The sequence below is a fragment of the Leopardus geoffroyi genome, chromosome C1, assembly GCF_018350155.1.
Source record: "Leopardus geoffroyi isolate Oge1 chromosome C1, O.geoffroyi_Oge1_pat1.0, whole genome shotgun sequence".
NCBI lineage: Eukaryota > Metazoa > Chordata > Mammalia > Carnivora > Felidae > Leopardus > Leopardus geoffroyi.
The window spans coordinates 209,021,873-209,048,696 of record NC_059328.1 but is presented as its reverse complement, the minus strand read 5'-3'; the positions used below and the strand labels follow the sequence as shown (position 1 = coordinate 209,048,696).

Here is a 26,824-nt window from a genome sequence, read left to right as displayed (position 1 = left end):
AGTCCTCATGTTCTCTTAACTTCCTTCAATAGTTGCTTCTGTTTTTCAAAGCACCTGTTGATTGCGACAGACAAACAAAGGTACAAAACAAGAACTTCAAAACTGCTTTGACAATGCTATTCAACAGAGATTGTTACTTGTCTTGCTGTCTTCTTGAAAATCCATCAGCATTAATGTTTTGTGTCTCCTTCTGAGAACTGTCACCTTTCAGAGATGAAAACACAACCCTAGAAAAGGGTGAGCTAGCAAGGTGAGATGTCAGCTCTCAAAGTGACAGAGGTATTTGCTTCTCTGTGTGATGTTGAAGCCAACATGCCAATATTTCATAGCAGAGCCTTCCTTGAGAGCCAATGGGAAAAAACAGTATCGCATTCCATCCATCCATCCGTCTATGTCCTCTTTCAAGCAAACTGAAGGATCACCCAAGAGTTTGTTGCTTGGATTTTTTTTTTCCTGGAACCATTCTGTAGAGTTGAGCTCAAAAATTCATCTTTGACACAGATGCATCATCTAGTATTTCTCTACCTTCACAAACTTCTGAACCACCTGGAATTTTTTATGTTGATTCTTCAAGATATATTTATCTGGTACCAGAAAAGGGGCACATTCAGCCATGAAGGAAATGGGGGGAAACCTGAAAGGAGAATGGAGGCCACTGCTTCAAAGGAGATAATAAAATTTGCCAGTGGGCAAGTTGACTGCCATCATCTGCTAATTACTCAAATCTTTCTTGTCAGGCATTGTAGAAGAAAATTAATATTTGGACTTCATTCATTAATATTATGACTTTAAAAGTTTGCATTTGATGTCGCTTCCCTTTTGCCTTCTCTTCAGATACACAAGGCTAAATGCCAATAACCCTGTGCTGCTCGCCCTACCAAAGGGACTCCTGTCTCAGAACTTGATCCTTTTCCCCTTCAACATTGGCCTCTTCTGAGTATCATTTCCAGCTAATCTATGTGCAAGAAAAGTTGGCCATAAAATAGACCAAGAGGTTAGTGTGTTACACCTTTTTCTATTTTGACAGGTAATATGCCTCAACCAAATGTCAGACTTTGGAAGGCATCATTAATTATATTTGCCTCCATTTTTGGCAGATGGAACTCATCTCAACCCCCTTGGGCCTTTAGGACTACAAGGGACTGTTCGCATTCACTCACCCTGAGCTTCGTGAGGGCAGGTATCCTGTCTTCGTGCTCCTTGCTGTAGTCACTAGCACATCACATCGTAAGTGCTCAAACACGTGTTTTATGAAGGAACAATGAACCAAGGAAGTAAGTCCTCTGTGAGGATAGTCAGATTGAGGGCTTAGTTAGGGAGCTTGGTAGAGTTTTGTCATCTGTGCTTCCCAGGGAACCATTCTCCCTACTCCTGACGATGGAAATTCCTGGGTGGGGACCAGTCCTCTTTACTCAGACCCAGCCAATCCACCACCAGATCCCTGTGGCCACGAAGATTGTTGTCGGGACTGACAAATGCCTCAGGTAGGTCCAACCAGAGGAAATCCTGGGCACTGTGTGCAAGCTCAGACGCCCCTCGTCCCTCTTGCCACCATGAAGGGAGATTAGTTGGACCAGGTCCGTGGCATTGTAGAAGACCTGGACCTGGTTATGCCTGCAGCTAGGTCAACCCTAAAACCCTTCAGTTATAAGGTCCACTAAATTCCATTGTGTCAAAGGCAGTAATAGTTGGATTTGCTGACACATGCTTTGGAAAAAGTCCAAAGTGAACCAGTTACTAAATAAATGCTACTGACTAACTTATGTCAGAAATTGCAGTCGATGCCATCGGGAGCAGGAAATGAATGCATTGTACTTATTTCTTGCTTGTAAATATTCTTCCTACTTAACACTACAAGTGGGAGTAATAAACTATCTTGTATGTTTGTCCCATATGTATATATATTTTTTTCAATCACGCAGTATACTTTGATGCGGAAACTTGGCTCCAGTAAAATTCAACTGTGTTCATATTTTCTTTCAAATTGTTCACTCACCATCGCCCTTAATGTCTTCTCTGAGTCTCAGTTGCTCATTCGAAGCTGTAAGCTATGCATTTCTTGCCTTAAGCTCTAACATTTATTCTCAGCACTTCATGTCCTCAGCGATACCTAATTTCTACTTTTGTGCCCCTAATATCTTAACTCTCTTAGATTTTTTTTTTTCAGACATTAACTTCTTGTGTCTGGCTATTTATTGACACTTCTTGGATCTTAAGGCCAAGTGTTAAAAATGGAATCTTTACACACTTGTTTTGTCAACTGCTGGTTGACGGTTACGGAAAAGCAAAACAAAACAGAATAAAACAGAAAAGAAAAGAAAAAAAAAAAACTGCCCCAAAGAGATAACATGCAATTTCCATTAGCTCCAGATGTTATACTTAAAGTTGGTATTCTTAAGCATCTAATCTGTTATTTCTCCTTGCCAGAATATTTCAGCACTGCCCCAAATTTGATACTTCAGAAAGAGTATGACATATCTAATCAACCAGTGACTAATTTTCTCATTTTAGGTAGGAGGCACATGTTTTCTGAGCCTCAATTACCTTTATCTTCATAATGATGGAAGTACTTTCCAGGGTTGTTGTAAGAAATTAAAAGAAGATTAAAAATTTCAAAGTCACCTAGCAATGTGGCCAGTACAAATGGAAGTTGGACAAACATTAATTTACCAGGCAACTACATATCACTTTTTGTCTCTCGGTACCCAACTATAAAATAAACATCTTAATGATCAGTTTCCAGCCCACAGCACCATAAAGGAATATCAATACAATTTGCTTATTTCCATAAGTGGACTTTGACAGTGATTGACATACGACATACCTCCAAATCCAGAAAAAAAAAAATTGCTCCAAAGTAAAGAAAAAAGAGCAAAAATAATTCATTTTTTTCTGTCATAATTATTGGTTGAGTACAATATAGAGTTTGGCAAATCTACTGAATACATTTACGGTTATTATGTCAAACTTCATAATATTTAAAATTTTTATGAAAGTTAGGGTTCAGGGCAATCATGGCTAGGGAGTTATGCTTGAAAAAAAATGTAACTTTTTTGAAAATCTTTTTAATTTGAGAGAGAGAGAGAGAGAGAGAGCACAAGTGGCAGAAGAGCAGAGAGGCAGACACAGAATCTGAAGCAAGCTCCAGGCTCTGAGCGGTCAGCACAAAACCCAACATGGAACTTGAAATCATGAACCCTGAGATCATGACCTGAGCCAAAGTCAGATGCTCAACCAACTGAGCCACCCAGGTGCCCCACAAATGTAACATTTTTTTTTAATTTTTTTTTCAACGTTTATTTATTTTTGGGACAGAGAGAGACAGAGCATGAACGGGGGAGGGGCAGAGAGAGAGGGAGACACAGAATCAGAAACCGGCTCCAGGCTCTGAGCCATCAGCCCAGAGCCTGACGCGGGTCTCGAACTCACGGACCGCGAGATCGTGACCTGGCTGAAGTCGGACGCTTAACCGACTGCGCCACCCAGGCACCCCCAAATGTAACATTTTTAATCACAAAGTACTTATTGTCAATAGTTTGAGGTTGATCATGCTATGATTCACTTGATGCTTATTCATAACAATAAAATCCAAGATATAATAATAAATTAATAATTAATAATTAAAAATAATAAAAGTAAAGGAAGTGTGAGCAGGGAATAGAGATTGTTAACCTTTATCAAAGTTATATGCTTATTAAAGACTAGGCATAGAACATTCTACAGAACATCTTTCAGAGACTTATTTTTACTAAGACATGACAACTGCTTTTAAGATTAACATATGTTATTATCTATGGCACTATGGAATTTAAAATTAAAATATTTCCTATGTCTGTACATAAATAAGATTTCTCTGCTTCTTAAAGTGTCATGGCTTGAAGAAAAGAGGGTATAGGGAAAATTCAAATCAAATCATGATATTCAGATTCAACTTAGAACATAGTTTACAGAACTTCACATCGTGGGAGATCTTTTCCAAAAATTCAACCAAAGACGGGGAGGTTCTAGAAAATATATTTTATTTGTGTCTTCAAAACTGACATAAGCTTTGAATGCGGTTTGAGAACATGCCAACTTTTTACAAATGAGTTTAGCTAACCATATGTGGCTCATTTTTTCCAACCTAGAAGTGGAAACTAGAAATACAGAATGTTAACATTTAATGGCCTTGAACCTCCTCAGCAGACAGGGCTAACTTCAGGCCAGTTTAAAGTATAATATGGGTTTGGCTTTCTCAAAGGTATAATTTTTACAGAGGAAGAAACAACTCTACGTTGAGGCACTTAATTCATTTACTCACTATTTATTCAAAAAGTATCCGAGGACTTACTTTCTGGCCGTGACCAAAGCCCAGGGGTCAGTATCCTCAGGGAACCACAGGCTATTGAACCAGCATGATTTCAGCACCATGTGGTTGGATGTGCCCTTAGAGGAAGTACAGAGCAGGTGGAATGGAAGAACGAGTCGTGAGGTCCTGACCACGACCGAGGGGCTGGGAAGTCCCATGGAGGAAGTGGCTTTTCAGCTGATACAGAGCACGAGTAAAACTTAATCAGAAAAGGGAGAGAAGTGGGGAGAAGAGAATTTGTGTGTTGACCGTGAGGATCTAGGGAAACCAAAAAATTATAGAGGTATTTGGGCAGAACTTGATCGAACCTGTTTGTTTTGTATTCCCAAAGGCTAGAATGATGCCTGGCTCAAAGAGGTCACCCAATAAACATTTATTAAATGAATGAATGCAGAAATATATGATTGGAAAAGTTCAAGAGTAACTCCTGGGTTTCTTAACCACCCGGATGGATGATAATGTTTTTCTTTTCTTTTTTTTAACGTTTATTCATTTTTTGAAAGACAGAGAGAGACAGAGTGTGAGTGAGGGAGGAGCAGAGAGAGGGGGAGACAAAGAATCCAAAGCAGGCTCCAGGCTCGGAACTGAGAGCACAGAGCCCGATGCGGGGCTCGAACTCACAAACCGTGAGATCATGACCTGAGCCGAAGTCGGGTGCTCAACCTACTGAGCCATCCAGGCGCCCAGGATGATAATGTTTTTCAATGGCTGTCTGCACTATTTCCCAGATAGTCTCCATTTTCTTAATTTATGATAAAGGAGGAAGGAAAAATCTGTGAGTCCTCAAACATTATTAATTCCCGTCCTTGTTAGAAGAGTTAATAATTTGAATTCAAGGATCAACTTAATCCCCTCTTCTCCGTCTCCACTGTCCTGCTTTGGTTTAGATGCTCATCATTTCTGGGCTCAATTAATGCAATGGCTTCTTAGCTGATCTTTTTTTTTCCACATTGCTGCCAGATTATCCTTGTAAATGCAGATTTGTTCATGTCACTCCCTAAATTAAAACTCCCTGATGGCTTTTCCATTTCTTCGGACTAAAAATGCGCGATTTCATATAACACTCAAGGTCTTTCAAATATTCAGATCTTATGCTAAGTCTCAACTGCAACATTGTCCCTCCTTGATTTTAAGATTATCCTGATATAACATGTTCCCACCTTCACTTTGTTCCAGATTGTTGACTCAAAGGTAAAGTTCAAGACCAACCACATGTCAAGTGTGGCAATGAGTCTTGAGAAGACAGACAGGTTACATCATGACCCCAGGCAGCAGTCACGCTGCTCTGTCTTCCTGAACTTCTTCCTTTGGCTAAATCATGTTTTAAGATCTAATTCAGATATAGTAGTTTCTTCGAAGGAGGCTCCCATTATCAGCCAGGCTTTATCAAAGTTGAACTCAATACCTCCCGTCTGGGCTGTCAAGGGGTTCTGTGCTTCTCCATATCAGAGCCCTTCCTTTATGGCACTCTACAGTTGTCATCTGTGAGTGGACCTCCTCTATTGGTCTGTGAGCCCCTTGAGGGACAGACCATCAACTATTTCCAAAAAGAAGAAAGTAGGTAGGGATAATGGAAGGGAGGGAAAGATATGACTCATGAAGTACTGTTTGATACTTTCGGGAACCTTCTCTTCTTCAATTTTTTTGGCTTAGGATTCCCCAACCATTATTGGAAGGATAAAAGCTGAAATGACACTATGAGACTCAGGTAAGGTTATCCAAAAAGTATTTTCACTGTTAAAACAAAATGGAGGCGGGGCGCCTGGGTGGCTTTGTCGGTTAAGCGTCCGACTTCGGCTCAGGTCATGATCTCACGGTCCCTGAGTTCGAGCCCCGCGTCGGACTCTGTGCTGACAGCTCAGAGCCTGGAGCCTGTTTCAGATTCTGTGTCTCCCTCTCTATCTGCCCCTCCCCTGTTCAGGCTCTGTCTCTCTCTGTCTCAAAAATAAACAAACGTTAAAAAAAATTTTTTTTTAAAATGGAGGCTCTTAATAGCTACCTGTCATATTGTTTGTAGATAATTTTTACTTTATTTAACAGATCCATGGGTTAGATTGGATTCTTCTTTAACTTTGTAAAACATATTGATTAACAGCCATAGCATTCTAAATACCCATAGTCAATAGGCCAAGCTCTCTGGCACGTCCACACACGTATGTTCTGGAGACTAAATTGTAACTGTGTGCTTCTGAGAATTAGTTATGTTTGCTGTCAATCCTGCTTATGTCTACTGTGCTTTGGGCCATAGTTATATAGTTTTAAATATTATATAAACCAAAGAATATGAGTGTGAATAATTAGTGAGAATTTCCCTAGGAACTCTGTTGAAAAACTCTGTTGACTGCTTCGAAGGTTCTCAATAAAAGGAGACTTACTAAAAAAAAAAAAAAGGTCTACATGGATGAGATCAGATTAAGGTAAATCTGTGAAATCTAAAAGAACTCTGAATTGTGCTTGTTTTCCCAAATGTCTTGAAATTCTGGCACTGCTTTTAAGAAACTGAAGCCACATTAAAAAGGGAAAACTAATGAGCACATATTAAGCACAAAGTTTTTATAGAAGCGGAATTGGGGAAAACGTACACAAGCAAATGACTGTTGCAAAATTTGGTGAACGATGTGTATTTACAACCTTGAATTTTAAAAAGTTTTGTATGTGCAGGGCACCTGGGCGGCTCAGTTGGTTACGCGTCCGACTTCGGCTCAGGTCATGTGCTCGAGGTTCGTGGGTTCAAGCCCCATGTCAGGCTCTGTGGTGACAGCTCAGAGCCTGGAACCTGTTTCAGATTCTGTGTCACCCTCTTTCTCTGCCCCTCCCCCACTGGGACTCTGTCTCTCTGTCTGTCTGTCTCTCTCTCTCAAAAATAGATAAACATTAAAAAAGGTTTTTAAGTGTTTTATGTGCTTATGTGTTTCTCTTCTTGATATTTCTCTATTTTTTTTACTTTTGTTCAATCAAGTCTCAATTATATTAGATCTTCTATATTCATATTCTACAAATAAACCCACTAGCAAAGAACCTGGCATATAGTAGATAGTAGAGGCACAGTAAGTCTCAAAAAATGTTGGTTTCATCGCTCCGTCCTTCCCCTAATATTATGCAAGACTTAAAGATAATTGATTCAAAGGAAGTTACTTTAGAAATAACCATTCTAAAAAATCAAATTTTCCTTAATATATACTATTGCATACAGCCCAAAAAAATAATGCAGAATATTAATTCATTCCTGGAAAATTATTTAAGCCATTACATTTTTAAGTCACTTTGGAAATGGACCCTGGAAGAAGAGCACATTTTCTTAGTGGTGATAGTGTGCAAAACGATGTTCTCAATTCAGGAAAGAGCCAGACAACTCAGGAAAAGCAGCAGATGCCATGCTCTTCAGTACTATTTCAATATATTTTCTCTTCTGAGAAGTTACATACCAGTAGCTGGGAAACTACGGAATTTCCCAGACTAGATCATTACCTATGTCGCTACATTAGAATCTGACATCATCATTGAAAGCTGCTGATAATGTATGCAAAAATAGGAAAATTTATACGCCATTTTGTAGAGCCTATATTATCCATGATATTGGCATAAAGGGATTGATATAGCCCAAATTTACTAGACATGCATTTCACAGCCAGAAGAATGAGTTTTCCTTGAATCTGTAAAACTTCCAAGTCCATAGTCACTCATTCATTTACCTTCTAGAAGAGAGATGATAAGATTTGCCAAGCCAAAGGAGAAGACTGTAATAAGAAAGCTTTAATGTCAGTTCTATCTCAAATGTAAGGCATTCACCCCTCACAAAGATTTGTAATATGCGCCTCTCTTGAAAATGGCATCTTAAAATTCAATGGAATGATGCTCTAAATTTCTTGAATAAAAGATCTCAAAACCTTTGTGGAAAGTACTACAGATGCAGAGTATTTGAGCACAGTGAAATGCCACTTGCAACATATTCTGCTCCGTTCCCAGAAAAAGTTTGTAGTTTCAACAGAGTTATGGGGTGACAGAGGAAAATGTACTTTGGAAAGATCAGGAAACTCTAGACATGCCTGTACAGAACAGTGGTGGAAATGATTTCTCAATGCATAAAAATACAGAGTTCTTGTATCTTCTGTATCAGGCCAACAATCACCCAATGTCTTTCTAGATAGTATTTTCAGATTATCTGAATTCAACTTAAAGTCACCCTTTTTAAGAGTGAGGGTGGCACTACATTTACCCATGGTGTACACTTCATCGTGACTCTTTCAAAGTTTTAAGACCCCCTGGTTTTGGTAAATCGCATCCCAGGCCCTCAGCAGAGCACCCGCAGGTCTGTTTCACCGAGAAGAGTTTGCCCCCTAACGGGAGACTTCTTTGTCTTTCTCTCCAACGTTGAAGTTCTCCACATCGTGAACTGTGCCCTTTCTCTGGTTTCTTGACTCAATCTCCCTCAGTAGAATTTTTCAACATAATATTCTAATTCCGTAACCTCAGAGATTTTCCTTTTTGGGTGTTCAGATACTTCTTTATCCCTTTACAGCTGTTTTCACTCTTATTGAGCACAACTTCTTTCTGGAACGTCCTGTTGTTGTTGTTATTTGGCTTCCCTGCAATCATCCTTTTTTACTTTTCATCATTTTCATTGCTCCTACTTAGTATCTTCACTGACTTACTACCCCTCATGCTTCAGTACAAGTCAAGGTCCTGTTTTCCTTATTTCTCCTTTTTCCGACAAAGGAAATAGCATTTTTAAAGACTTGAACGCTCTTTATTTATATGATTTCTAATCTAATATTCCACTGTCTCTTGTAGCCTGAGACATATATTTGCTCTCCCTCTACAATGCTGGATATTTCCAAATGGATATTTGACACTCAAGGTCAATGTGAGCTCAGCATCATTTCCCTGTTCCCTCTATTGATACTTAGTCCTCTATAGGATCATCAGTCTATCAGTCACAGAGAACTAAACCTTCCAAACAATTTGACACCTAGTTTCTTCTTATATGCTTACATTCAACTGGTCAACAAAGCCTTCCTCTTCTCCTTGGATTTCCTATTTTCCAAATCATCTGCAAGGTTCATATTAACTTTCAGCATTGACCACTAAGTGATACTCTTAGTTGGATTCTCTATCTCAGTTTTCCTGAATACTAATCATTAACCTGAAAAAATAGTTATAAAAAAGAAATAGGATCACCTCACTTTGTTTCTCTAGAAATATGCAAAATAGAGTCTATTTCCTCTGTAAGGCAATTCAGGCTTTGCATGATCTGGCCCGACCTCCTTTCCAATTTTCTATCCTCGGCTCACATAGTTCTCTCTTCTGGGAGCCTTTCCTTTCCAAACTACATTTCCATTTGAAAAAAGTCATAATAGGGGTGCCTGGGTGTCTCAGTCAGTTAAGCAACTGACTTCGGCTCAGGTCATGATCTCGCAGTTCATGAGTTCGAGCCCCGCGTGGGGCTCTGTGCTGACATTCAGAGCCTAGAGCCCATTTTGGATTCTGTGTCTCCCTCTCTCTCTGCCCCTTCCCCGCTCACGCTCTGTCTCTCTTTCCTTCAAAAATAAATAAACATTAAAAAATTATAAGAAAAAAGTCATAATAAATTTCAAGTCCATCAGGGTCTAATCTGAATGTTGTGTCTTCCCTGAATATCATCCTTTCATCAACATGCTCTCTCTCCTTAGCTTGAATTTCTTTGGTATTACTTGTCACTTTCTGCCTTACATTATAGCCATTATATACAAACATGAGACTCTGGAATTTTTGAGGATGGGGATCAAACTTTGTTCATTCCTTTATATCCTATGGCATGTGGTATGCTTTTTTGAGCATAAAAGTGTAATGGGTTAATATTGAAGGATTTAAATTAAATTCACTCATTAATTAAAAGAAAAATGTTGTTAATTATATCCATGCATTATTTACAGGTGTATTAAAGTGTTACAACTATCTAGAAACTTTGCTTCACTAAAATAAGTCTGGCAGACCAATTTTTTTTTTTTTTTTAGTGGAAGTTTGGTTTGGAAAGAAGTGAGTAGATAAAGTGAAACAGAGAGAATAAGAACATTATGTTGTCCAGAAATTCCCAACTCCTAAAGAGAACTGAACTCAAGATACATAACTGAATAGTCAAACCACTTTTCGTAGGAAGTACCTACGAAGTGGGGAAAAAATTTTATAAGCTATGCATCTGCAGAGAAGGACACTATAGATTACACACGCATTTGCACACACACACACACACACACTGACATACTCGGATACACACACACATAGGGCACACACATGCTTTTCCCAATCTTTTTTGGAAATTTTGTTTTTGGCTCTACTCTTAAATCATCATGTGACCACTAGGGAATTCATTTCCAAATAGAGTCAGTCACTTTTCAAACGGGGTAGTAATACCTTAACCCAACAATCCCTCAGTATATTTGTGGCATTCCAATGAGAATGTAAAACAAGGTCAGGTTATATTCATAAAGTGTTTTTCCTGTTTAACAACAAAAATCATTTCACAAACCTTTCTATTGAATATACCACCTCTGCAAACTGGTAAAGCTGAGAACTGCACTCCTTGGTATTTTTAAAGTCCATTAAAAAAAAATGCCTGCAGTTCTAAAAACCAACCTTCCATCCCTCATTCATAGAATCAATGTGACATGTAAATGTGAATCACTAGAGATGCTACTTAAGAACCAAATACTCATTCATGGATGCATTAGTTGCTCTAAATGGAGTAGCCAACGTGCGGTCTTTATCCCCAACAGGTTGTACATCCACTTAATGCACCCAAATGTAATAAGGTGATAGACTGAAATACAGATGCTACGGATGGCCTACACAGAGGCCAGAAGCTTGGCTCCCTATTTTCTAGAATGACTTTCCGGGAACAAGTCACTTTCCCTGATTGGTTTCCTTCAGACAAAATAATTGAATCTAATTCTCCGTGTCAACGCAAGCACTTGGATTATTTGCTTTATGGTGCACCCCTTAGGGGCTTCAGGGTCCGGTGTTAAAATTCGCCTTTGATCAGGCCTCATCCTCTCTTACACATCTTTATTCATAACAAATTGGAAGCTATTATCACAACATATTAGCAACAGTTTTTATGCCCACGGTGCATCTTCAAATAAAAAGAAACAATTTCCTCATGATAATGGATGCAGTATCTTAGTTGGCCTCATTATAATATTTATCATCTGTTATTTGTCGCATGTGAGAGCACAATGAGCCGGTGCCTTACCCTAGTGAAAGATACCCACCCCCTCAGGGCTTACAGTTTATTGGAGAGCACATTTAAATTCAAGCTCTACCTTATTAAAATAAACCCTTCTATGCACATCCAAGAAGACCAGGGAGATGTGACTTCATGGCTGCCTTATTGAAAAAGGAGTTTCTTATTTACTGAGGAATGGTTCAACTTAAGGAACATAATTAACTTAATGATTCCTTGGCAGAGTTCCCTGCCCCCCACCCTCCATTTGTAACTGTCATTTGCGGGCACCTGTTTCAGTTTTCTCTTAAAGAGTTTGCCTTGAAAAATATTAGGATTTGAATCCAGACTGAAATCACCAAAAGAGATTTCACTGGACTCATTTCTTATTTAAAAAATGGGAGATGAAATATTGTAAGTTTTAGATTAAATTGGGAATACATAAGACACAGTGTTAAATGTTCACACATTCCCCGACCACTCAATTTCTTGATATCTTCTCTCAAAGATACCTTGTTTCTTCTTATCTCAGCCGCCACTCCTGAGGTCAGACCTGGACCTTTTGATTTCCAATACCTTCGCCCTCTCCATAAAGTCAATGTAAACATCTGCATTATTGACTACCAACATCTATCTTTCTGGCTCACTACCTCTGCTTGGCTAAGCTCAAGTCCTCTTTGTCATTTATTTGGCAACTCCTATCCACCGGGTTTTGCAATTTTCTCTGTATTCCTCCTCAATTGCTGAAAAGATCGCCTTGCTGTATACAGCTTAAGTTCATTATTATCACTCCCCAGCACATACCCTCAACGCCCTCATCCCTGTACTTCAGTGTTAATGTGAAAAGCGCGGGTCGGTCAAATGTGGCGTCATGGTCAGTTGGTTCAGGGGCATGGCAGACAAGGTTGTCATCATCACATGCACAAGCGACCCCATGCAACCACCAGGTTTGGTGTGTAGCCTCCTCCCATCTCTTCACCATAACATTACTAGGTCAGCCTATGCCCACAGCTGCATTCGATTTAAAAATATGTTATAATGTGACAACGCCAAACATATCCAACCTTATTTTCTGCTTCTATACTCACCAATATCCATTCTCACCCGATGCTCTCCACCAAAATACAGACACCTGATTAATGAATCTATATCCAGTTAATTCATTAAACCCATTAATTCTTGAAGACCTGTTTGACACAGGCAGAGTCCTAGGTCCTAGTCGTTCAACAGAGAACATGATATTTATCTTTCCCAAAGTGGGAGCTGGATGATCGGGATGGATACCATGAAGAGAGCAGCGATGTGAAAGAGAAAAAGAAAAGAAGACCTCCTTCAGATGGCATGGAGTGACTAATTCATTCTTCTGGTAAAAGCTACCCTTCCCATTTCTTCTAATCCTACCTGTTCTTTAAAACCCAGCTCCGATTCATTCCCCAGTACCATTCAATCCGATCCCCCTGATAGCTGATTTCTCTAAGCTTCTCTACTTCTTATACCAGCAGAAGTGCAGATAAGATAGACTTTATTTTTCTAATTCATTTCATAGTTTCAATGTTTTGTTCTCCAATAAGGTAAAGGTTCCTAAAGTGAGGTGGGGTCCAGTGCTGTTTCATAGGTTTGTTTTTAACAGTCTTCATGAAGTCTTGAACATGTGGGAGACTCTCTTTTCAGAAAAACTGTCCTATTAATGTTTCCTTCTAAATTATCGAAATAAGCACAGGTAAACATTTTACAATGGAGAGTTACATAAGCACCATTAATTGAATTCTGAGTGAGGAGCAAAGGCAGTGCTTTGAATTTTTCGGGCCCCATTTAGTGAGTTTAGATAAAGCTAATGCATTGTTTTTGGTGGGTATTATACGTTTTTCCTAACAATGGTAGAAGAAACGCAGTCATAACAAGTTCCATAGTTTTCTCTTGTGTTACATTTAAACTTTGGTAAAATCCAGGCAAACAAGACTCTTCCATAAGGATGGAAGTACAAATGCAATTGCATTGTGCACACCAGCTCTCTAAACAGAAATCGGTGCTTTCCACCACATCTTCCCACCCCACCTCAACCCCGAAAGCATCATTAGCAGGAATGGTAAATAATAGTAAACAACATCCCCTTAGACAGTACCACCAAGTTCAGAACACAAAACAAAACAAGACCGCACAACCGTACCTTGACAAATACATGTGGAAAGCCTGTTTGCAAATCATTTCTTCCAAACCTCTTTTACCCTCCGTAGGACCCAGTTTTCTGGAAGGAATGGAATGTCGTATCTTGATATCTGATATCTTCCTTCATAAGACACAAGCAGGCTCTGGAGCAGAAACGAATGGCTAATTGGGGGCAAGAAGGTGAATCCAGAGGAACTGGCCACCTCAAAGTAAAGCATTAGTGACTGAATTTGCACAACGGGCAGGATTTGATGTGACTGAATGCATGATGGCGACTGAGTCATTCTTGCCTTTTGAAGTCATCCTTAAAATCAAGCGAACTAACACTTCCCATTTCCCTTCAGAGATACAGAGACTATTCACAGTAAATCAGGTGACAGAAACTTTGGTTCACATCCAGTTTTGTGGGGAGACACAGTCATTGAGTAATTTGTCTAGCTCAATGAAAGTCGGTGATCTATGTGTCACATTCCCTCACATGAGGGGAACTGCCAGTGTTCCCACCAACTTGGCTTTATAAATCATTTGTTTTTTGTTTTTTTTTTCCCTTAGGAGCACTGAGTGTAGTCATACATGCCTTATGATGTGTTTCTACACACATACCCCCATTTTACAAATTAAATAACTGAATAACAAGGAAGAAAAACTAAAGAGAAGAGTCAGAGGTAAGATCACAGAGGCAACTGGAAGCATGGGCTCGATTCTCGGCCATTGTTAAGGGCTTGCTCTGAGTGGCTTGAGAAATGATAGGGAGTTTTCTCCTTACGTGCGGTGCTGGTGTGAGATAAACGTGACTATAAGCAGATGTCACTCTGCAGCTCCAAGTTCATGGCTCTACAACAACCCGAGCTTTTTCCTGAAACTGGGAATAGTGTCCTCACTCTACCAATATATTTTTGGGGAATGCATCTTAAACACACTTTTTAAAAAACAGAAAAGTTGTTATAAATGCGCACCTATTTCAGCAGTCCCTACTTTACTCTGCACCAAGCAAACTGACAGGATACCTCGTGGAAGTAACATCTAAATTATCAGTCTTTTATATTTATGCAAAATACCTGTATTCCTCAAATGATATGTGTAGCACAATGTCCTTGTGAATACACAGTATTGTGTGATTGGACCCATTTTATCAATGAAAGAACACATTCTGATTGGTAAATTGCCTGGCAGACTCAATTCCGGAATATTCCACGTCTATGACAATCTGCCTGTTTGTATCATGCCACATGACTTACATTTGAATGGAGGATTAATGACACCAGATAACTACATTTAATGAATTGGCACAGTGTATGGACTAAATTACTCATAATAATAATAATGATCGCAATAATAAAATTATAACCATCTATGTTTAAGACACTACCTTGTATATGAACTATCTCCATACAGCCATATGAATTAGGAACTATAATAGTCCCCATTTTGCAGATGGAAAGATGAACTTCAAGAAGCCTAAGTAACTTGTCCAAGGTCTCACAGCTTGAAATTAAGTTGGTTTTGAACCAGGCCTGCCTATCCCCAGAGCTTTTGCATAGTCTTAAAATGTATGGGACATGGGGAATTTTTTAAAGAAAAAAATTCCAAAAATAGTGTCTTAGAATATAGATATGCTGGACAAGATGGCCTCGTTCAAACAGGCTTGCCTCTCATGGCCCTGACATAGACGCTTCTTACAATCAACAAGCAGAGAGATAGTCACTGTGAGCTGTGGGCACCATAGGGACTTTGTTCTCCTATGACCCACCAGTCCCAGGTACCATGGACCAGCCAACACATGATAGGCACATGGACCTTCTCCTGGCCTTAACTACTCAGGGACACACTCTGACATTTACCTGCTCCATACAGGCTCCAGAATCAACCCACATCCTTTTGGTCCACACCAATACCTTCTCCACTGTTTCTGTCTATTCCTGTTCCACAGCCAGATGGGACACACCTTTCCCAATTTTTACTACCCGAGAATGTGCAGACAATGTATACTAAAAATAAAGAAAGTAAGTGATTAAATCATGAGCTCTTAGAGCCTGGAAAACTCTTTTGTTGCTTTAGAGGAAGTGATATAGAATCTATGACTTTTATAGAGAAGAAAAGCCTTTCTGAGACCATACTCAACTGGAAATGTCACCTGCCCAAAGTTGAGACTTTAAGCATCTCTCATGACTTGAAACATCACTAACGGCAGAGTAAAGAACCCCAGCCCAACCCACTGGAGAGGAGCCATCTGGAGCAGACAGCTTTGCAGTATCCGCATTGGAGGAGGAGGAAATGTACACAGTCCCTACCAAAGATAAATAATTGTAATAAAAACTGTAGAAATACACGGGATGAAGTTGCTATAGTTAAGTCTGAATTTCAAGAAATTGCTGAGAGATTGCACACTCAGACACTTAAACAACTCTGATGTAAAATCCATAACAAAAGAAATAAAACACTTCAACACAGATGGGCGTGGTGGCGTTCAACACAAAATAAGATTGGTAGGTTGTAGGACCCAGATACCTAAGGAAGCAAATTTGAGTTTAATCAGCAATGGCACATTTCCTTTGACCACTGCCAGCTAGGGAATTCTCTAGCTTTTTAGAGAACAGTTGATTGAAATTTGATTCTTGCATTGTATGTTATAGAATATGTTACTTCTTGCTTATATAATTATGCTACAGGTAACAAGTTATATGCAATAATCCTTCTGTAGTGTGGCAATTTTATTTAAACTTTTTTTTCTTAAGTCCTGTGTTAAGAACTCTTCAGGCATCTTTAGGAAGGGGTGTTGGATAGACTGGATCGCACTCAAAGACTCTAAGACTCTCATCTTGATTCTCATTCTGTCCCGATCATCTTGTGCATTAACTTGGAACAAGAATAATGTCAAGAAGTACTGATTAAATAGTGGACCAAATAAATAATCTCATAAAAGTAGTCAAGAGAGTGATGCTCCAGGTAGGCAAACTTGAGATTCAACATCTCTTAACACTAGTCATGTGACTCATTAGGCAAGTATCCAGATGTATTTAAGGTTGTCTAATAATAAACTTTAGGACCAAGTTTGCCAAGTCCACATTTATGAAAAGACAAAGATACAACAAGATTTCAATCCACATCTTTGTCTTTTCAGTTATCTTTGTCTTTTCAGGGCTCCTGACAGAGTTAACCCTGTGTGAACTTCCCTTTCAGTCTCTGGATTGATAATCTTCGTCTTGGGTTACCTAATCCTCTCAAGCAACAAGGGTTCCTTGGTCTACTGGACATTACTGTTACCCAGAGGGTTCTACTTATAATATTTAATTTACAAAGAAAGTCAGGGAAATGTCCTTACATCTACAAGGAAAATCCCCAATGTTCTGCAAAACTAGTCTTTCCCTTCATTTAGCCACAAGCATCCTAGATCACTGCTCCAAAGCATTATTCATGGAGATGCTTTGAAAATTTCTCTTCAAAGGATTATGATTGTGGGTTTCGTGTGCTGCTGCTAAGGGAGCTGAACAAGAGTCTTTATGTTGTAAGTAATCAAAGGGATACCTTTGGGACAACACCGCATGTTGAATGGTATAGAACGGAACAGAATAGAATGGAAATTGAACCTCAGAGCTAGAAGCTGCCCCAACCCCCAGAGTACTTAGTTCTGTGTTTTGTGAAGTGCTCTGACAGATAGAAGCCCCTCTAATGGGCAGTATGTGAATTAAGAGTTTCATAGTCAAGTCATGAAGAACAGACAAGTTAAAGACAGTTCAGCAGGTTTCTTAACTGCAGGTCACGAAGATAAACACCATGCAAATGTGTATTGTGACCGTCCAAGAAGATTTCACAGTTTATAGTTTCCCAAGCTATTTTGCTGGGAATTTCACAGAGCTATGAGCATCCTCTCGGGAATGGACTTGTAGTTAGTGATTTTCAAACCCGACTGCACATTGGATCCACCTGAAGACCTGTAAAAAATGGTAGTTTAAGGATTCATCCCCAGAGAGATCTATTATTTGGTCTGGGTCAAGGTCCTGGGCACTGGTATTTAAATAGCCTTCCAGGGTCTCACGATGGGCAGCAGGATTGAACCTCCCAATGCTTTCATGACCCCCACAAAAGTTAGGGATTTGGGAACATACCCATTTCATCTCTAAAAGGGGCAATACATTATTTATCACACTTTAATAAGAGAGTCGATTAGAAATTAGAAATCCATTGTCTTATTTTATGATTCATTACCAGCTACTGGCAGATGGGACAGCTCATGTTTGAAAGAAAAAGAGGAAGCTCTAATCTGTGAGGAAAACTCCTGCAAAAAAACAAAAACAAAAACAAAAACATAGGTATGATGTGGACTTTGGAGTACGTGTGCAGCCAAGTGAGGGAAACTTCTTATTTCAGCCGAGAGTTGGTGTCACTAGTCATTAAATAGTTTTGTAGGTGGGGTTGGGACTGGTCTTGCCCCTGGATTCTTAGCAAAGCTATGCCGGAAACTATTCGTTTCCTTACCTGGATGGTGTACTTCCCTATTTACTGTGTGGTCTTGAGTTGCCTGTTAAGGGAAGTCCTTGTTTCAATACTACTGATAAACTCACTCTCAGCAAGCATCATGGTGGAAGTCATTTCATGACAATACAGCTCTATAGGCCGTTGTAGAAATTGGCTGAAATATGCCCCAGAAGAGTGTCCCTTAGGAGGGGCACAAAGGGGTCACTCACCTGCCCAGAAAAGTTTGGAAATAAAAGTCCTATCCAAAGGATGAAATAAGAACTCCATTAAGTTTCCCTGATGGACTTACAAAGTGGACAGTCCAATTTTTTTTTCTCAAATTAAATAAACAAAATCTGTTATCTTTTTAAAGGCCACGGATTATCATTCTCCTCCTGGCACTTGTGACTTCGTTTTGCCTATGCTGCCAAACGTGTTCCTTTTTTCCTATGTAGCAGCAGGATTATGGGATGGAAATCCACAAATTTTGATGTGAACTCTCTGATGGTCAATCGGTATGGGTCAAAAGAAAATTTTCAAGAGAAAAAAGACAGCTTTGCGAATGCTGAGACCAAATCCCTTTTCCCATCCCGGCGGGCCCTTTCCTCTCCTCTTATACCAAGCATCCTGGGAATGAATGTCAGCTACGCTTCTGCCAATGCTACGAACAGATGTGCCACTGTGCATAAAGGTAGCAGAAGATCTGTTTAAAACACCGCCTATGGAATTGTTCCTGTGGGTGTGATTACAAGGGGGAGATGTCTGGGAGGGTGATGGAGACTAACAGAAAATGACAGCTATAAAAACCTTTCGATGCCTGTGAATAGACAGTACCACCAGAAATACCATAGGTTACCTTAGAAAGTGGGATGAAACCGGTCTATCCAAGCTAACTAAAATTTGTATAAAGATCTGTATTCGATCAAGTTGAAAGTTACCTAGGAGAAAGCAGAAAAGAGGCTCTCGGCTCAAGCAGGGGTCAAGGGAAGCTGTGAGGGCCCACTGTGGGTCTCTGTGGATTGTCCTCTCCCATCATGCCTGGCACCGATATGCGTTAGTGGCCAGGGGCAGGCCACGGTTTACTGACTCCCGGTGCAAAGCAGGGAGTGTGCCAAGATTGTCCTTCCCAGAGAGAGAGGGAAGGTGACCCAGGCAAAGCCCACTCAGTACCCAGAGGGTGTCCAAGAGGATAGGAAGCAGCACAGGCAGAAGTGAGAGGCTGGCCTTAGTTACCAGATGGCACTCCATGATTTTTGTCTATGTGTGGTTTCAGAGGTGCTGGTGACCCCAGCATTGTCTTTCTCCCATAGTACTAACTAACCCGTAGCTGCTAAGGCCCTTCCCACCACAAATTTATAAATGTGGGGATTTCTGGGGAACAGCTGGAACTCAGAGGAGGTAATAGCTATTATCCCGTAATGTTCTTAAAAGGGAGGGCCCAGAGACACCCAACTGTGAAGGGAAAGAGAGGAAGCGAGACAAGTAAATGTCATCCCAGAGCCTGAAGGAGGGTATTGTCTCCATCCAGCTTAGCCCGAAGTGGGTTCTGATGGCTTTTTCTTTCTTCTATATTTTAATACAGCCCCAATTGCTTTCAATGAGGATGATGAATTTAGATGAGCGGGGGCTGGAAATAAATCCAGAGGTTGTTTCAAAGGTTATTTATGAGAAGCAGATGTCTCCATGGAGGAAATCGGTGGCATTTGGAAGCAAGGATCATGTCTACCTAATACGATAAGCCCAGCTCAGCAGTGGGCAAGGCTCAGTGCCTGTGCCTGCTTGCTCTCCGGGCTCCTGCACAGCGTCATTTGCACGGGTCTTCAGAGAATTCTCCGTCGCATCAAAGCTCAGAACATTTACCTCCTACAGAACCGCTAATAGCTGGCAGTTTTCTTCTCAGCTCATCTACCACCATAGCTCCCATCCTTGGCTATTCTTTCAAAGTGGGCTGTTGCGGGGAGCATAAAAACTTTCAATGCTTTCTTGGCTTCACTAACTAACTCTCACTCCTGATGGATTTTTCACGCATGGCAACAAAGTTTCTCAAGAATCTGGGTCTCCTCGTTTTACCTGGGTCCTGAAATCACAGCCAGGAGAAGGACGCCTCGCTCAGAAGATGATGGCTCTTCTGGCCAGGGAAGAGTAGGCAGGGAACAGGTGCTCCAAGTAGGCACCATGAGATGGAAAAAGTGAGAGCAAACCCTACGAGGCATAGGTTCCCAACGGAAGCAGGCACAGTTTTGCTCCCCAAGGGGCATTTGTCAATGTCTGCAGACATTTTTGACTGTCATGACTCCAGCAGGGATGGCTCCTGGCATCTAGCAAGTGGAGGCCAGGGATGCTGGTAAACATTCTGCAAGACATAGGACAGCTGGCTCTGCAGAGTTATGCCGTCCAACATGTCCCCCGTGCCATTGCCAGGCACCTACCCTTGGGGCTCCCGAAATTTTGTGAGATGACGACACATCACTCTCCTTTTGTGCCCATTCTTCCATCACTTCAGCAGTTGGGAAGATATTCATCTTTTCCTTCCCAGTGTTGCTCTGAGTGTGGGGCCATGGGGTTCAGTTAGAGGGAGCTAAGTCGAAATGTACTCTCTGTACACTTCCCGACCCAAAGGACACCCCGTGTTCCGACACATACCGCTTTCCCATCGCTGTGTTGCTTTTAAACAGTCCTGCAGAAAACATCATAAAGCCAGAGCTAAAGGGAGTAAGTTAATCTTGGACACATCTTCCCCTGCTTCCTTCTGCAGTAACTTTTCCCAAAAAGCTATTGGGTTGGGGTGCCTGGGTGGCTCAGTCGGTTGAGGTTATATAGTTCAGGTCATGATCGGGCAGTTCATGGGATAGAGCCCCCTGCGTCAGGATCTGCGCTGACAGCCGGAGCCTGCTTGGAATTCTCCTTCTTTCTGCCCCTTCCCAGCTTGTGCGTGTGCTCATTCTCACTCTCTTTCTCTCAAAATAAATAATTAAACATTAAAAAAAAAAAAAGCTGTTGGGTTAAAGGAGGTACAGACCCAAGGGTTCCTGTCTGCAACTCATTGTCCTAAGTATGTCAGCCCAAGTCCACATAGGCCAGGCGGGTGAACCTAAACTTTAGAAGGTCTCAAAATCACCTGGAGGCCTTTTTAAAACCCAAATTAATGGGCCTTCCACTTAGTGTTTCTGGCTTGATAGATCTGGCATGAGCCCCAAGAGTTTTCATTTCTAGCCAGCTCCCAGGTGATACTAAAGCCACTGGTTGTCCCAACCCCACACTGAGAACCACTGGACCAGGCTGACCAAGTTTGATTCCAAAGTTCATGTTCAAACAGTAACATTCAGGGGCACCTGGGTGGCTCAGTCAGTTAAGCATCCGACTTCGGCTCAGGTCGTGATCTCACAGTCTGTGAGTCTCAAGCCCCGCATAGGGCTCTGTGCTGACAGCTCGGAGCCTGGAGCCTGCTTCGAATTCTTTGTCTCCCTCTCTCTCTGCCCCTCCCCTGCTCACACTCTGCCTCTGTCTCTCTCTCAAAAATAGATAAACATTACAAAAAAAAAAAAAGACAGTAACATTTACAAATTGCGTTTTAAAGCAGAGATTAACCTTAACCATAACTCTGAGGAAATTGAACATTCAGCTTATCGACATTAAGCAGGAGCATAAGGTCAAGTGGACAGAGTAAAGGGTGTCTGCGTCTAAACACCTGAATTCTAGGCATGAGGGCTCCTTATCTGACACGCTATTTGAGCTAAGTAGTGTTTAATGAATCATTTAATTTCTGATCTTCAGCCCCTCATCTGCAACAGAGAGAAAATACTTGTCCTACCTACTTCACGGTGTCATGGAGATAATTAAATAAGATTTTACAAAATGATCAATGATATCTCAACACTAGGTGCAAATGGACATAAGAATTCTTATTATTCACAAACTAGCCTGAAGCCACAGAAGCAAGTGGCAGAGCCCTGGAGAATGGTTTTGCTCTTAGCTCAGTACCATTGCTCACTGGAGACTGATGGCCTGGAAAAATACACACTGGAACACCATCCTTTCTGGAAATCTCCAGGATGTGCCCGCTTCCAGAGCTAAGAAAAAAGAACAGTGTAAACAAATCGATATAACTGTTGTTCGCTTACACACTACAACCGAGCTTCTTAGAATACCTGGGCACCCAATGTTTCCCATGGCAACGTGGAATACCCAGGTCCATCAAGCACCCTGCTAAAGAGCTAATTTCTCTAAACACTTGGTGATCATTTATTAAAATGGTGGAGGAAACATCACTGCTTCTTAAGTCAGAGATCCCAAGACTCTCACGTTTTCCTCGCAAATCACAACCCCCAAACGCATCTTAGCATATGTGAGTCTTTTGATTTTAAAAATGACATTCATGGGGTGCCTGGGTGGCTCAGTCAGTGGAGCATCCAACTTTGGCTCAGGTCATGATCTCACGGTTTGTGAGTTCGAGCCCCGCGTCGGGCTCTGTGCAGACAGCTCAGAGCCTGGAGCCTGTTTCGGATTCTGCGTCTCCCCCTATCTCAGCCCCTCCGCCGCTCATGTGCTCGCTCTCTCTCTCTCTCTCTTTCTCTCTCTGTCTCTCAAAAATAAATAAATGTAAAAAATATTTTTAAAAATAACATTCATTTAAAAATATATTTATTTATACATTTAAAACCAAATTAAACCTCAGTGCCCTCCATGTATTGATAATTTCTCTAGTTCCTTAAGTGAAAGAGTCTAATACTTGATAGCATTTAAAATAATTTAAGATACACTTTTCAAGATACTTGTTTTCCCGGGCCTGAAACAGAGAAATGGCTAGAACGTTTTTCCTCATTTAGCAATTACGTTATCAAATTATTTCTGCATGAAACTTTTAGTGACTCAAACCTAAATAAAACCATTTCAGTTCTCCATATAAAACTTAAAATTAACAAAGATTTGGAGCACTGAGTTCAATAAATATTTATTTAGAGGCAATTTTCTTCTTAGGTATACCATTACTCATATATTATTATGTAAAATAGGGTGTGTTTGTGTCTGTATACCCTTCATACCTTTTCTGTGCATGGCTCTTGTCAAATTTACAAATGATTATAAAAGGAAGTTATTTTGACCAGTATTTTTGCCCAGTGTTTATGGGTTCCACAAATAGCTCTAAAACTAAGCATGAAAACCACACTTTTCCTTTTTAAAGTTTCTGCTCAGATCAGGGCAGACATTATGAGTAATGCTGAATTAATTTCATTTTTAAACAATTAAAAATAAATGACGGATTTTCGCATCACTCATCACCTGCATATAAATTAGCAACGCAGAAAATTCACACAGGTGCACTCTAGCAACACAGCATTAGGAAAACATAAGCTAGTTTCTTCTTGATAAGAAGATGAGATATTTACCAGCTATCTGAAGAAGTCCTGAACAGTCCACGGGATCCCTGAAATAATGCGTCCACGGGCTTCATCCTGCCTCTATACAACATTTCATCCATTTCTCTCTCCCATTCCAGCCCTATTGTCCTTCCTTTTTGCAGCAATACTGCATATTTGTTTACCTAAGTCATTTGCTCAGGTGGGGCCGGCTGGGGAAAAGAGCCACCTTAGGGATTCCAGCTCAGAGACCAGGAGGCGGGAGCTTGAGTTCTAAAGAAGCAACTATCCTAGGAAGGGAGGGACGGGTGGCAACAGGGAGAATGGGCATGTGAAGCATACAAAACAACATTCTGGAAGGTTCAATTTTCTGTGGCAACTGAGGAAAGAGGGATGAGGAAGGTGGGTAAGGGGTGCATCCTGGAACCATCAGGGAAATTTCACTGCATCTTTCTATTGAAACAGCTCATTTATCCATGATTATGAGGCCCACCTTCCTTTCAGATCCCTTAACTTATGGCTGACAGAGTGGAGCAGGAGGAAAGATATTAAGTAGCCTCATAGTTGACATGATACATAATGACAGCAACAAAGGCCAAGACCACGGGACAGTGCAGAAGAGTCAGGGCGCACAGGCCAAGAGCAAGTGTGCCCAGTGCGGGTGTGGAACACGGTTTTCAGCCCCTTTCCCTCTCAGACTGGTCACCACGTCCACACAATTAACGACTCTAGAGGCAGCACAACAAAACTTTTATAGGCGAAAGCTGATGGAAAGATGTTTTGTCATAAAAAAAAATCCTTAGTAACACTTCTGTCAAATTGCAGGTATTAGCGAAGCTAAAGGGTTTTGAAATCCATTTAGTAGGTCACTATCAGAATTTCATTTGGAAGGGATAGAATACAATAGAATAGGAATTGGCATCAGGCTTCCCGTATAAGGGTAAGAGATTTTTGTGTACTGTTGCTTTATTTAATTTTACTCTCATTACACTCCCTCATAATGCTGTGCCAGCTTTTTTGATCGATTACTACCATTGCCATTGCATCTTTGTGTGTGTGTGTGTGTGCGTGCGTGTGTGTGTGCGTGTGCGCACGCACCCGTGCGATTGTGGCTGTCCTTTTGATGTCTCACTCCTGCAACTAAATCACACACTGCAGGGTTTCAGTGTTTGCCTCATTCTTATCTCCAGCATTTAGCACGATGCAGGGTCAAACCGGGAATGAAAAATATTTATTGAAGACATAAATAAATGTCTGAGAGGCCTTGCTTCCTAAAGGCTCACTCTGAACCAGAACATCACAAACCTTTTCTAGTTTATATATTTGGTTTTCAATACAAGTCATATCTAGTGATCTTTAAAATGTTCAGAAATCCTCCTTTACATCATTGCTTAAGGGAGAGAGGTAGCTCACAAGTTAACACTATTAATTTAAATCCCAACCTCGGCCGAGGTTGAAAAATGGAAAAATTATAACAGGCCCCCCAGCTGTGTTCTCTCTGTTCCTGTTCTTAATCCATTCAGTTCTTTATTAGGACATCACAAGGTTCAGACTTCAAAAACTAGCAACAAAATTTAGAACAAAAACATAAATACAACGAACTGCATTAAATCACTAGGCTTACCGCAGTAATTTCCTTCCAAAGCATTTGCTAATGAAAATAGTGATCATTGGATGAATTGACAATAACTAATTAGAGAACAAAAAGTAATAATCATGACTTACCAACTTAATGGTGAGATTTGGTGGTTGATAAACAACAGAGTCATAAGAGGTACATGGATAACCTGATTGCTTCTTGAGAGAAGATTAATTATGTAAGGCAAGACTTTTAATTGATACACATTTCTGATTAAAGGGCATTGTTAAAGGAAAACTGGAGATCAATAGTCATCTTCCAATTTTTCTGTTAGTTCTCCCTTGGATTTCATGGCACTTAAATTAAGAATCATTCTGAGATTTCAAAGAGATGTCAATTTAAGGAGGACAGGAAGGTCTCTTGTTGAATTATAACAGTCCTTACATTACATCAGACAAGGAAGTTGTAAATAAACAAGAGAGTTGTTTACTCTAAATTCAAGATAGTTAACACTTGGATCTTATACTTATTATAAGTATAATAAGTATATTATTATATATACTTATATATATAGTATATAATATTATAAGAAACGTGTTACTTGGATCATGATATTGAGTTACTTTACAGCAACTTTTGGGGCACCTGGGTGGCTCAGTCAGTTAAGCGTCCAACTTCTGCTCAGGCCATGATTTCAGGGCCAGAGGGTTCGAGCCCCGCGACGGCTCTGTGCTGACAGCTCAGAACCTGGAGCCTGCTTCGGATTCTGTGTCTCCATCTCTTTCTCTGCCCCTCCCCTGTTCATACTTTGTCTCTCTCTGTCTCTCTCTCAAAAAATAATAAACATTAAAAAATTCTAGCAAATTCTTAAAAACATTTTTTTCTAACTTAAAAAACAAATTATGCCAAAAAATTATCTTCGCGTCGTTCTGGTCATACCAAATAAGTTTTAAGTCATCTCAAAGACAACCCTAGAGATGGAATTCTCCTGCTTCAACATCTTTAGTGGACCTACCTTGCCATATTTTTCGGTTTTGCATTCAACATCCTCCTTGATATTCCCTCAGCCTACTTTGCCACACATGGCCTCATGATATATCCTGTATCAATCATACAAACCACTTCTCCTTTTACAAAACCTGCTTTCTTGTTCCTCAATTATCACTTCAAACTCTCCCCTGCCAGTCTCCCTTGAACAAAGTACACCCGTCCTACTGAAAACATACATTTCTTCAAAGGCTAGCTCAAATGCCCTTTTACTTAAGAAGTATTCCTTAAGGCCGTCTGGTTGACCTCCATCTTTCTCCGTGTTCTTACTATGCCTTTAATTTTTGCCAGTACAATTGGTTGTATTTTAGAATTTTCCTCTACTTATCCATCTTTCCTATTATAAATTTATGTATCTTAGAACAAAGATATCATAGTTACTTAATTTCTAGCATTTATCTGTACCCACTCTTCCCAATAACAACTGTAATTGTTACGACACAGTTACTCAATAATGCCTGTTGAAGAAAAATAGCCTTAACAAGGATAAATCTTTCAGAAAATAATTTTCTGAAATTTAAAAATGTCTCAGACTATCAGAAATGATTGTCCAAGTTAGGAATTTACATCTTTAGAGCAGTCTGGAGCTCCTTAGGAAGTAATGCAAATTTTGATTGCATTTACTTTTCATCAAGATGGTATGGCTGGTGAAGTTCACCACTGTCCGTAGACAG

General features: G+C 40.3%; 1 protein-coding gene across 7 annotated transcripts in view; it reads right to left on the bottom strand.

The window, feature by feature from the left end:
* Positions 1 to 26,824, bottom strand: part of NYAP2 (neuronal tyrosine-phosphorylated phosphoinositide-3-kinase adaptor 2) — a 268,785-nt gene that overhangs the window by 163,823 nt on the left and 78,138 nt on the right. The window contains exon 1 of one of the 7 annotated variants that reach the window (XM_045481491.1): positions 13,714 to 13,992. The exons of the other annotated variants lie outside the window; for them this stretch is intronic. Within the exon in view, the coding sequence (XP_045337447.1) occupies positions 13,714 to 13,751 (38 nt within the window). The 5' untranslated portion in view covers positions 13,752 to 13,992. Of the gene's footprint in view, positions 1 to 13,713; positions 13,993 to 26,824 lie in introns of those variants that run through there. 7 annotated transcript variants of the gene reach the window in all.